General features: G+C 35.3%; 1 protein-coding gene across 1 annotated transcript in view; it reads right to left on the reverse strand.

Annotated features, from left to right (window-relative positions):
* GALNTL6 (polypeptide N-acetylgalactosaminyltransferase like 6) overlaps positions 1-12,700 on the reverse strand; it is a 527,250-nt gene that overhangs the window by 118,619 nt on the left and 395,931 nt on the right. Inside the window, exon 8 of the mRNA XM_015824280.1 lies at positions 6,141-6,248. Within this exon, the coding sequence (XP_015679766.1) occupies positions 6,141-6,248 (108 nt within the window). The remainder of the gene's footprint in view (positions 1-6,140; positions 6,249-12,700) is intronic.

The raw sequence follows: 12,700 nt of genomic DNA on the forward strand, positions 1-12,700 counted from the left end.
AACTCGATCAAGGCAGAAGGAGGGACAACACCCCCCTCCAGCGCAATTAACAACGCTCTGGCAGCAGACTGAACGAGAGAGCGCTAGTAATGGGATAGTTATGGAAGGCGCTGGTAAGAGTAAAAGGAGAGAACCCCCGCTGTGGCACGAGGGTAACAGCAGGCAGGAACGAAGCAGGGACAAGGTGATGGATTCTGCATAGGGTTGTAGTTGTTTGGCGAGAAATTTGGCTAGGTTTTGTAGAGGTGAGCCTATGGAGCTGACTATGGGTCTAAGTGGGGTTCCTTCTTTGTGTATCTTGGGGAGCCCATAGAGCTTAGGGCATCTGGATGTTTTCTCTCTGGGAATGATTCTTTGCTGGATCTCTTCGCTGATGGGGGAGGCTTTTATTTTGGATCTAGTGGTTTTTTCCAGGTAGGTGGTGGGATCTGTGTTTAGGGGTTTGTATGTGGAGTCTTGGAGTAGGTTGGTTAATTTGGTTTGGTAGTCAGATGTGTTCATAACCACCGTGGCGTTGCCCTTGTCTGCTGGTAGGATTATTGTGCTGGTGTCTTCTTTCAGGTTAAGTAGTGCTGTCTGTTCCTCTTTGGGTAAGTTGCTTTTGGGTGGCTTGCTGGTGCAGAGGATGTTGGTGATTTCGAGTCTGATTCTGTTAGCGTCGTCGGGGTTGATTTTGGTCAGGCTGGTTTCAACTCCGCATATAATGGTTTCAGCGGGGATGTGTTTGGGAGCGACTGCAAAGTTGAATCCTTTGGAAAGGACATTGGTTTCGGCTTTGGTGAGGATCCTATCTGAGATGTTATGCACTGTTTGTTTCATGTGTGGATGTGAGGGGGGAGGGGTTTGTTTGTGGCGTTCTTGTAGTCTTTGGAGTTTGTTGGTGTGTGTGTCTGTCTTGAGGGTGGTCTGTGTTTCGGCTCTCCAGACGGCGAGTTGTTTGGATTTGTCCCAAAGTGCGGGGTGGATCTTGTTGCTGAGTTTGAGATGAAGTGTGAGGACAATTCTGTTCTTTTCAGGATGCGTTTGGTGGCTGCAGAGTTGGAGTGGAATTTCAATTGGAAGCATGTGGGGATTAAATTTTGATCTCGGCAGTTGCGTAGGAATGCGAGGTCACATAAAATGGAAGCTCTTTGGACTTCGAGTTTTTCATAGGTCCTGGTCATATGGTGGATTTCCTCCCCATAGAGGTACGATATTTGTTTTCTGAGGTTTTTGCGGGTGTTTGTATGTAGGTCTTTGGTTGTTCAGGTTTTCTCCCGCGTAAAATTGGAAGTATCTTGGCGACATTCGTCATCTTCAGGCTGGTGTCTTCAGCTTCGTGCTTCTAGGAGTAATGGGTGATCGCAGCTGTTTCTTCCTTTTAACTGCCAGTGGGGTTTGAACTGATTGGGTGGGAGCTTGGCTGTGTTCTGATTGGGTGGAGGTGTGTTCTGATTGGTAAAGGAGCTTGGCTGTGCTCTGATTGGATGGGGGGTTGGCTGTGCTCTGATTGACTGGGGGAGTGTTCTGTTTGGGTGGGGGCTTTGTTGTGCTCAGGTTAGTCTGAGTTGCAGGGGGATTTGAGATGGTGAGCTTCGTTGCTGTTGTTTGGCTTCGTGTTCGTGGTCCCTTCTACAATACACATAATATTCCGACAGTAACATTCTAATATTTCCACATATATTCTATTTCTTAGTCTAATAGATCATTGATTAGTACCAATTCTTCTCTTATCACAAATCTCTCTTATTTCTTCTTCCACAACAAAATAGTTATCCTACTTAAAATAAAAATATTACTCTACTCTATTTTAGATATATAATCTATCAGTCAATCTATTTCTATAGAAAAAAATCATTTCAGCCCATGAGGTAAGATTTAAATCTCGTCCAAATAATTATCATGTCTAAAACAAGCATATTGTTACGCAAAATATCATCTTGCTAACTTCACATACTCAGTTAATTGTTAAATCAGTCCAGATCTCTAAAGCCTTTTTAACCCATTAAGTAAAATTTTAAATCACATTTTTAAATCTAACTCTGGCTTTCTTTCTGTGCCAGGCCGATTTCCATAATACCGCATCTGTATAATCAAATCTCAGTATTTGAGTACGGGTATTTATCAACACATCAATCTGGTCTAAGTTGTCTTCTCTTTCTTTCTTCCAGTATTATCTGGATAGTATAGTCAATTTTGTTCCATGGGCTTCCGGTTCTGGTTCGCGGCATCGCTAGTCATGCGGGGAGACTTGTCCTCTTGCCGGCTAGCTTTCCCTCCGTCGGTGGAGCCTTATACGGCTCCAAAGTCACCCTGGAGGGTGCGACTTCTGACGAGGAGGCTGCTGTCCAGCTGCGGAGGAGCGGCGGCTCCTCCAGCTGTCCGGACGATCTCTGAGGGCCGAAGGAGAAGAAAATTGGCCAGTAAAATGGCCGATCGCCCTGCCGCTTCAGACTGTAAGTCAGAGAACAACTAAGCTGTGAGTGGCCCCGTGGTGAACCCGGGTGAGAACTTTTTTTGCAACTCTCTCTTTTCTATTTTTTTTTCTTTTGTTACCTGTAAGAGCTTTTGGAATTACTTCCCTGGCTTGGAAAGGCAGCTTCTACTTTTTTGGGGGAAGAAAGGCGTTCTATCAATATAGAAAAAGACTATATTTTACTGTTATCTATATTTTTTTCTTTGGATATAAAAAAGGAAAAAAAGACAGAAAAGGTTTTCTACTCTCTTGTCAAGAACTGGATTATTTCTTTTCTTATACATTATACTCTAAAAGGTAGAAAAAAGGAATTGATTTCTGGAAAAGACCTTTGTTACTCACTGAGGTCATCTAGTGGCGACATTTTAATACTGCACTTTCTGGTTATTTTCTTAAAGATGGAACACTGAATTTCAAAATATGTTTGAGGGAAAGATAAGCTGTGCAGCTGTGGAAACTGTGGGGGTGGATATGCTTTCTATTAAATATAGTCCCCACAAAAAAGAAAAAGAGACCTTCTTTTAAGCATTAGCATTAAAATGGAGAAACCTCAGCCACAACTGGAGTTTGCATTTATTTTGAAAAAGATTTATGAGACCACTGAAGAAATATGTGCTACAATCTGTACTTTAGAATTAAGACCTAGAGATTTTACTACATTGGTCCAAATGGATGTCCAGGCTACATCTGACTATGGTAAAAATCAAAATATACCAGAAGAGGAATCTACATAGATAGAAGAGGAACTTATTTCACCTGACAACCTTGTCTTCTGCAACTTAAAGAATCAGAAGAAGCAAAGATTAAGATTTCAAACTACAAAGCAATGACGCTGCAAGAAGAAGAGAAAAGGATGTTTACTGCAGAGGAAGGGATCTATATTTTCTCAAAGACTATTACAAGCAACAAAAATGGATCCACTGGCTGAAAGGGAGGCGCTTTTATGGAAGCCTGTGTGGTATAGAAAAAAAACCAGAATTAGACTGAAAAAGAAATTTAAAACTGTTTAATGGATTAAAAGGCAATGTTGGTTTTAAGGTTTGTTTCAAGGATAATGATCTAGAGTTAGAAGTAAGAAAAATACAATTGTATACATATGTGTTTAAATTAGTTAGATGATTCTTTTGTTTTATGGAAATTTGCCTGGCACAGAAATATGAAAGTTAAAAGTGGAGTGAAAAAAAAGAAAACTTGGCTTTATGGATTGTATTAAGGATAAAAAAATATATAATTATGCATATATACATATATGTTTAAAGAGATTAAGAATATATCTTTTGGAATAAGATTGATTTTGAGGGAAATTATGTATTGGAATTGAAAAAACATTGAATTTTTAGACTGGAACTCTGAAGTGCTTAAATTAACTAGGTGATTTTTGTGTATAATAATATGGTTTGATAAGGTATGATAAATAATTGGACGGAATTTGAAATTGGTCTAATGAATTGAAATGAATTAAGATTTAACATTGTTTTTTTTAATTTTTAACTAAGTTAGTTATTATTGGAAGAAGAAATAAATGAGATTGGTGATAAAAAGAGGGATGAGAGAAATTAAGAGCTTGAACATATCTGGAAGAGATACTTGAAGTGATAATCTATTGAAGTAAAACAATATTTGATTATGGTAATTGTAAACTGATAAAGTTTTAAAACAGGTTTAGTCATATAGAAATTTAAGCTAGAAATGGAATATATCAAATCCATTATGTTATTTGGGGGAAATAGAGAGATGATAGTGAATGTACTAAGCTGAGCTGTTTATGTATGCTTTTTACTTTGAAATGTTTGTTTACCCAAACACCATGAGGTGTCTTAAGCACTTTTTGTTAAAATTAAAAAACCAACAAAATATTTTTTTTAAAAAAATGTTCCATGTTGCAGTTACTAGTTGATTATCCAGGTTATCACAGCTTTCAATAGATCGCATCTGAAAGTCAGTTCCTGTTGCTTTTAAGAATGCAAGTATTTCAGTTGAAGTCATTCTTTGATCATCAGGGTTCTCCATAATTTGTACGTAGGCTTGTGAAATATCCTCTTCTGTAGTGTTTAGTTGACTTGTGGAATGATCAATTAGAGTCTCAGTTTGAGATTTTAAGTTAAGCATTTTTCTAACGCTCAATTGATCAGTAGCTTCTTCCTCCATCTCTTTAAATTGTGTGCACTGTTGCATATAGGCCTCTTTAAAGCTAGTCTATTTCTCCTTTATTGTTCCTTGGCCTATAGATTGGTCCATTAAGATTTGAATTTCAGTTTGTGGTTCTGCAAAATGATCTTTAATTTTTCTCCAAGATTTCATGTACTCTGTAGCTTCCAGGATTTTTTCCAATATAAGCTCATAATCAAGCTGTGGGTAGGATTCTTCCATTTCCATGATAAAATAGTCCTTTAGTAGAAGCTATATTTATTAGAAGTCAACAAATATCCACCTCTACAATTTCTAATAAGCAAATTCAGTCCACAGCTGTTTCAAGGCCTTTATCTTTTCCCTTTTATTATCATTTGAAGGTCAAATCCATCTTCAAATACCAAGAGAAAGTACAATTGCAGTAACACTTTTCACCACAAGATGTCCTCAGTAGGATGTAAAATCTTTTTTTCCGAATTAATTTTTTTTATCTCATTAGGAAAATAGAGGGGGAAAAAGCAAATATCTCCAGCATAGTAGATAAAATAATAATAATGTTCTATGATAAGGATTTTTTCAGGGCCCCAAAATATCCCAAAAATTAAATATCCAATAAAAAATTACTGTTTTATAGTTTTGTTCAAAGCTTTTTTTCCCAAGTAGACAAATGCCGCTCTCTTAAGGCAGGGAAGTCATTCAGAGGCTTTTTACAGGAAAATAGTTGGGGCTAAGAGAGGGAAGGAAAGGTCTCACCCAGATTTCTTCGCAGTGGTTCTTCACGCTTAGCTGTTCTTCTGACTTTCGGCTGGTGCAGCTGGGTGATCGGCCATTTTACTGGCCGATCTTTTCTCCAACGGCCCTAAGGAGCTAGCTTGGACCGCGGAAGGAACTGCCACCCTTCCGCAGTCAACGAGGGCCTCCTCGATGGTGGTCGCCCCTCCAGGGTGACTTTTCGACCCGATTAAGGGTCTACCAGTGGAGGGAAAGCAGCTGGCGAAGAGACGGAGCTCTCTGCACGACTGCACATGCTGTGATCCGGAACCGGAAGTCTATATTTTATTTTCTTACTTTACATTTCTTTTTTCTTTTCCTTACTCTTATGATATATTATTTCACATTTCTCTTTTATTTCTGTAAAAGCTTTTTAACAAAAATTAAATGTAAACATGATGTGTTAGTATATGATGTATTAGACTAGCCTGATCCATTAAAGGGCATATAGCTGATATTCAGATTAAAGCTGACAACAGGCACTCCTGGTCAGAGAATTGCTTCCACTTGCCCAGAAAATAAAAAAGGCAAACTGATATAATGGGTGAAAAGATAGCAATTACCAGCTTTCCTTCTAATAAATGTGTTTTTTTGTGACTGGCCACTCCTATTAAGCTGTGGCTGTGTTTGTATTTCTAAAATATTCCTTAAAAGTGATTTCTTATTCCTAATTCTTCAAGATAATATTGGAAGTTGGGAATGTGATATTTGACTATAACTTAACATAAAGCAAAAAAGTAATGTAGATTTAACAGTCAGGGGTTATTAAAGTCCAGGAACTTACCCTTGCTAAACTGGTGCCAGATGGGACTTTATAGGGAACATATTTCCTATAGATGTGCCCAACTCTAGAACATGGAACATCAAACATGCCACCTCCACACATCCAGACCTGTGAGAGAAACAGAGGTTAAAATGTGATCATAACAATTAAACAGCCACTGAGAATAAAAGCAGATACAATATTTAAAATCTTTGAGATTTATTCTGGTTATAATCATTTGTTTCTCTGGAAATAGAAAAAAAGTATTATGTATAGCAAAAATTGAACTAGGGTCTATATGCATATAATAATGTCTTTATGGAGTTGAAATTCACTTTTAATAACTTGTTGCATATATCCATGCAGTATTTTTGGAAACCATTCAGAAATGGTTCGCCAATGTCCTCATTTTGGATTTTTTGCATATTCCCTGTTTAACTGTTGATACTTTACTTCCTGGCTTACCATCTAAATGCTAACCAGGTCTGAATCTGTCTACCGTCTAGATCCAAAAACATCAGCCTGGTGCTATCATTTGATGGAATATCTATCCACCCACTTTTTAAAAAATAAACATCCCTGCATAGATCCTTACCATATAGGGTTAAGGGGTTTGTACTTTTTCATTAGTTATTTTTGAGTTATACTGGGGCATATATGAAAAAGCCATGGTGGCGCAGTACTTAGAATGCAGTATTGCAGACTAATTATGTCTACTGACAACAGTTCAATTCTCACTGACTCAATGTTGACTCAGCCTTCCATCTTTCCGGATTGGTAAAATGAGGACCCAGATTGTTGGGGGCAATATGCTGACTCTGTAAACCAATTAGAGAGGGCTGTAAAGCACTATGAAGTCTAAGTGCTAGCGTTATTGCTATTCTCAGAGAAGGAAATGGCAATCTATACCAGGTTTATGCCAAGAAAGTCAAACTGATATTCATAATTAAGATAATGATAATCTGATATGGTAAAATGAGCCATTCAGAAGATCTGGGGTGAATACAAGTAGTACTGCTGCTTATGATATAATTTAATTAAAGTTGAAGGAATATCCAACTGCTAACATGGCCAGAGGCAAAAGGAATATCTGATCTGCAAAAATGCTCTAACCATCTAGTTTCTATTTTCCATTATATTGGAAGATTAATCTATTTTCTTAGACTTATTTTACACTTCTTTTCTTCCCTCTCTATTTTCTTCAAGATGTATCTTTGAAACTATGAAAAATGTGATCTATCATTTACACACACACACACACACACACACACACACACACACACACACCCCTACGTATATACCCACCACATTCAGGGATATTTTCATTCCTTTGCTGAATATACATATGAATATACAGTACATAGTTTCTTGCTTAACTACTCGAGAGAAATGTGACACATTCCTTTCTGACAGAAAGGATAGTGATCCATTTGGTGAATTTTAGTCAGAATTCCATAACAAGAGAAGAGTCCAAACTCTGTAATGGCAGATAAAAGAAATGTTGCAAAGAACTTATTTTATAAAGTTGTGAATACAGTATATCAGTATGTAAGTGTATATATGTATCTCAACTCCCCAGCATATCTAGATCTATCTACATTTACATCTTGATTTTACTATTCTTATTAATGAATAACCAGAAGAAAGCATAGAAAAACTAAAAATGCTAAAGTAAAAACAATAAAAACAAAAACAATTTGGAACACAACTACTAAATATAAAATGGAAAACAGAATAATACACAATTTAGGGAGTTTTTGTAGGTAACTTAAATGTACTATGAGCCAGTTTAAAATACATTTTTATAGCTATTCCTGTTTATTACTTTCTAAATGATTACAAGCTGTTTTTTTTTTCAAAGATCAACTATCTGTTTACAATATTCTCTGAATTATTAAACAACAATATTAAAATGTAAAAAACAAGCACATTTTCTCTTCCCTCACATATATAATCACAATGTAAAGAGAATTACATTGTGTGAAGTTTCAGATTCAAACTGCAAAACAGAGATTTGGATAAACAAGAGGTAAAATTCAAATGATTTTTTTTATAGCAGTGAATCTCCAGTTAACATAAACAACAATGAAATTATTTTCTTAATCCCACAATTAAATTGAATAAAACATTTTCCATATGTGCTATAGACCTTTTAAAAGGATATTAACCAGCTGATTATTAAAACACAAGAAATATCATTTGCTATATACAGTAGCTATGCAAATCTTCATACTGATTTTTTTAGAATACACAGGAGTGGATATAAAGCACTTTATTTCAGATTGTAAAAGTAGCAGCATCTTTTCCAGCCATTCGTCAGAAGCAGTTTCTTACTGGGTCCACATGCATAGCCACTGGAACATCTTTCAAAGCAGGTGCATTTACTGGATTGACTGGAAAAAGATGTGGCCGCTTAAATAATCTGAAAAATTACTTAGTTATATGCTCTCATGTATTCTGAAGTACCACTGTTTAGATTTGCACAATCGTACTGTGTAGGTTCCTCTGTTTAATAAAAAGATATAGAACACTTTGGTGCATGCGTAAGAAACATGTAGCAACCTTCTACTAGCTGATCTAGGCTTTCATTTGACAGTGCAGTGTCTTACATGCCACATAATTATCAAAATATGTGCTGCTTTTTTGTCTCTCCAAAGTGTAATGGAGGAAAACTTATACTCTTCCTTGAAGTTTATGAGCTCATTTTGAAGAGAAGCTAAACTGTAAATCTTAGTGGAGAATGCTGATGGAAAATTATTTCTACACATCACCATTATTATTGTTGTTATTAATTATAAAAGATCCAGGTTAGCTAACAGAAAAAAAAGAAATACAGAAACAAAACAAAGTTAAAGTAAAAATGTCTGTGTTTGTGTTTGAGTGTGTGTGTGTAAAATAAAGAGACTGAAGAACATTTACCTGATATTTTCTAAAATAACAGAAAATGGCCAATCAATATTCTACTGGATCTTTATTCCACAATATGTTGTACCATGGACCTAAAACATGGGCTTCAGTGAAGGTGAATATATTCATAAAGTTGAAAATCTTTGCATTTTGAAAGATCTTTGAAATCTACTGAAACCAGTATTAGAACAGAATAAAGTATAGGTCCCTGGTGATCAGGATGCATCTGTGTAATTTGATTGTCACTACTTGAATTTTCATAATTTAATAGCTTTCAATGACTTCATTAAAACAAATATAACTCTATATTTGAGATTATGTCAGGAGATATTAAAATCATGCCTGAATAATGCTATCTTAGCCATGCACATAAGTCACCTTTTGATGCTACCTTCACTGTAAACAATGAAATTAATTTTCAGTTCAATTTTCAATTATATTACTACTAGATATTTTGCAAGATTACAAAATTATGTGGACATTTTTTCCATCAACATTTATGCAGTATCTAATCTATATTTAATAAATCTGTATTCTCCTTTTCTCTATATATATATATATTTAGAATGGTTTGTATATATCTGCTAATATGGAGACAACAAAGCAGTAATACCTGAAGGAATTTTGTAAAGTCTGAAAGAAATGGTTAAATATCTTAAGTGTCTTCTCAGATTTAATTCTTCAGTTGTGAATGTTAGGACACTAGGAATTTGGCTGATTTCTTCCCATCTCTCCATCCCCCCAATAATCTTTCTTTTACTATTCAACTAACTTACTTTATTATATGATTTGGCAAAGCAACAAAAACATGCATATCACTAAAGACACAAAGACAAAGACACAAAGTCATTAACTGTCCAATGTGATTCAAACCAATGAGATTTGTACTGAAAAAAACCCCCCACAATTGTGTAAGATTTAGTTTTGCTTTCAGACTCACTCTTGAATTTCCAGAGTAAATACAGGTTCCAATCATCATCATCATCATCTCTTTCTCTCTTTCGTTTTCATATGTTGGAGATTTTGTCCACAATTCTTAAATATTGAACAAGTTGCCATTTCATATTGTCTTTTAGCAGCTACAGTTTGGAAGCCAGATTAAAATTACTAATATATATAATAAAATCTGCCTGCTATACTTTTTAAATATAACTGTGTAATGCTGGATTTTTAAAACAATCATTTAAAAAACCAAAATGAAAAATGTGATAGATTCTTGCATTCCTATTTGGAATTCTTTCCTATTCAAGAATGCCCCAAACTAAGCCTTTCCACCCAAGTTAATGGCCTAGTTCTTCTTTGATCCAAACATCCTTAAATTAGGTGCAAAATTTATAAGGAAATAAATGGTCAGAAACTAAGAATTCTGTTAATTTTTATTACGTCAAAAGTTGCTTTTAAATTGTGACAGTGTTTAATATTAGCTGGAGATGAAATCCCCAGAAATGTAATATAACATACATTAATTATACTAAATTTTAATACATTATTTATATTCTGAAAAAAAAAAGTTATTTGTAAAGTAATGACACAATTGTAAAGCACATTTTAAGCCAAAGACACAATTCTGAAACAATTCTGCTTTAAAAACACAAAACAACCCCAAAACAATGAAAGTGAATTTTTTTATGTTAGTTCCATTTTGAACATATTTAACATGGTATTTTAGCATACTACTCTTTTTTAATCACTTTGTTTTTATTTAACAATTAAACTAATTAAATTAAGCAATGCAACCCTTTCTACAGCTGGTTTTTATAGTTTTTAAAATAGTTTTAATGGCAATTGTTTTTATATAGTTAATTATTTTTCTTCTTAATTCATTGTTGTATACTGCCTAGAACATGTTTTTGTAAAATGGGTAGCTATATAAATATGAGGCATAATACATAAATACTTATTTCATTTCAGTCTTATTCAGGCTATTATCTGAACATTCAAGAGCAAAGACTGCATAGCAGCAGCATTGGTGAACATAAAAGCTCAACCCCCCATTATCTCTAAACCACAGCGTCTGATTGGAATGCATTAAAGATTGAAGACTGGGAGTCATAGCTATTTGTCTGCCCATCTATCCATCTATCCATTTGTTATATCTTTGGTTCTTTAGGCACTGTGACATCATCGTGGAGCGGGTGAAGGAACAGATCTCTGTTCCTAAATCCTGAAAAATCTTCGCTAAGAGCCCAGAAAGGGCTTTGCCGATCCCGGAGAGATTGGTAAACTAAAGAGGAAGCTTCAGAGAAGCCGGGTGGAACGCAAACACCCGAGCAGACAGGAGTAGCACTTTTAAAATTGGCGGAGAAGAAGCCGGTCTCTAAGGCCGGCCTGGAGCGATGGCGACAGTCTGAGAGGGAAGTGAAAAGTAGAACTGACAGCTTCGTACGGGAGACGAGGAAAACCCCTGAAGGAGGTGAGGAACATTTGGCTGAGAGAAGGCGCAGAAAAAGCAAAGCAATAAGGAGAGAGACACAGCGGCAACTGAATTGGAATAGCGCGGAGAAGGGAGCGATAGAGCAGAACAAGAATAGCATGAAGAAACAGAGAGCCCACAGTAAAGTTTATAAAGCATGAAAGATTGGAATTTAAGAGCTGCAAGAAGTAGAGATTGAAACTAGAGAAAGGACTGGAGAAAGAACGGCCAGAGACATCAAAGGGTGATTAAGAAGGACTTTGAAAAATTAACATAAGGATTAAAAGGTGAAATGAGATAACGGAGAAATTTAACACTACTTAGTGGAACTTAGTTTTGAAGAACAAAGAGCATTGAAATTTGGACTTTAACTGACATATATCTGGGTAAAGTGACGTAGACATTCTGGAAATATTAGATTTATAGAAGAAGAAAAAAAAGGTGACATTTGGTGGATACATTAAATTGAGACAGAGAGAAAAAAGGCTGATGCAATATTGTAGCACTCATATACAAGCAGTGACTAAGCTACAAGTAGAAAAGAGGGCATCAGGCAATGTATTAAAAGGAATGAAGTAAATGAATTGTATTAGTGAATAGAAATAAGTATAATTGAGTAATTGAATTAAATAGAAGTGAGAAAGTAATTATAGTATAGTAAAGAAATGTAGAGACTGGTGTTTACTCAAATAAGGGTGATAGTGAATGAAAATAAGAGTGGTGATAATACTTAGAGAATAGCATATGTATATGTATTGTGTGTAGTGTTATAGCAACATATATAAGAGGTGTTAAGAGTGTTATAAGAGTATTATAAATTATACCAGATAATAGTGGGACAAGGAAAGGTATAGCTCTATTTGTAATTGTATTGTTTAACATTAACCCTAAGAATAACGTTCTATAAAGGTATTATAGTCATATATAGTGATATATAATTAGAAATATTACATATATATATATTCTTTGCTATTTATATTATATATATACTTACATATTTAAGCTTAGACTATATAGATTGAAAACCAATTTGATCAACAAAAACAACTTGCCATAAATTGGTATATGCAAAAGTGGAGAAATATTATTCAAGTAATAAAAATGACAAGTACAGCAACAACAACTAAAGTAGGCAAAAAAAATAGTTACAAATCCCACACCTATAATGGCCTCTCCTACAGGTCAAAGAATGATAGGGACCATGTTGGGGAAAGAAAAAGAAAAGGCAGAATTGGCAATGACCCCACAGAGCATGCAGATA

This window comes from Protobothrops mucrosquamatus, unplaced genomic scaffold (genome assembly GCF_001527695.2).
Source record: "Protobothrops mucrosquamatus isolate PMUCROS unplaced genomic scaffold, P.Mucros_1.0 scaffold2180, whole genome shotgun sequence".
In the NCBI taxonomy this organism is placed as follows: Eukaryota; Metazoa; Chordata; class Lepidosauria; order Squamata; family Viperidae; genus Protobothrops; species Protobothrops mucrosquamatus.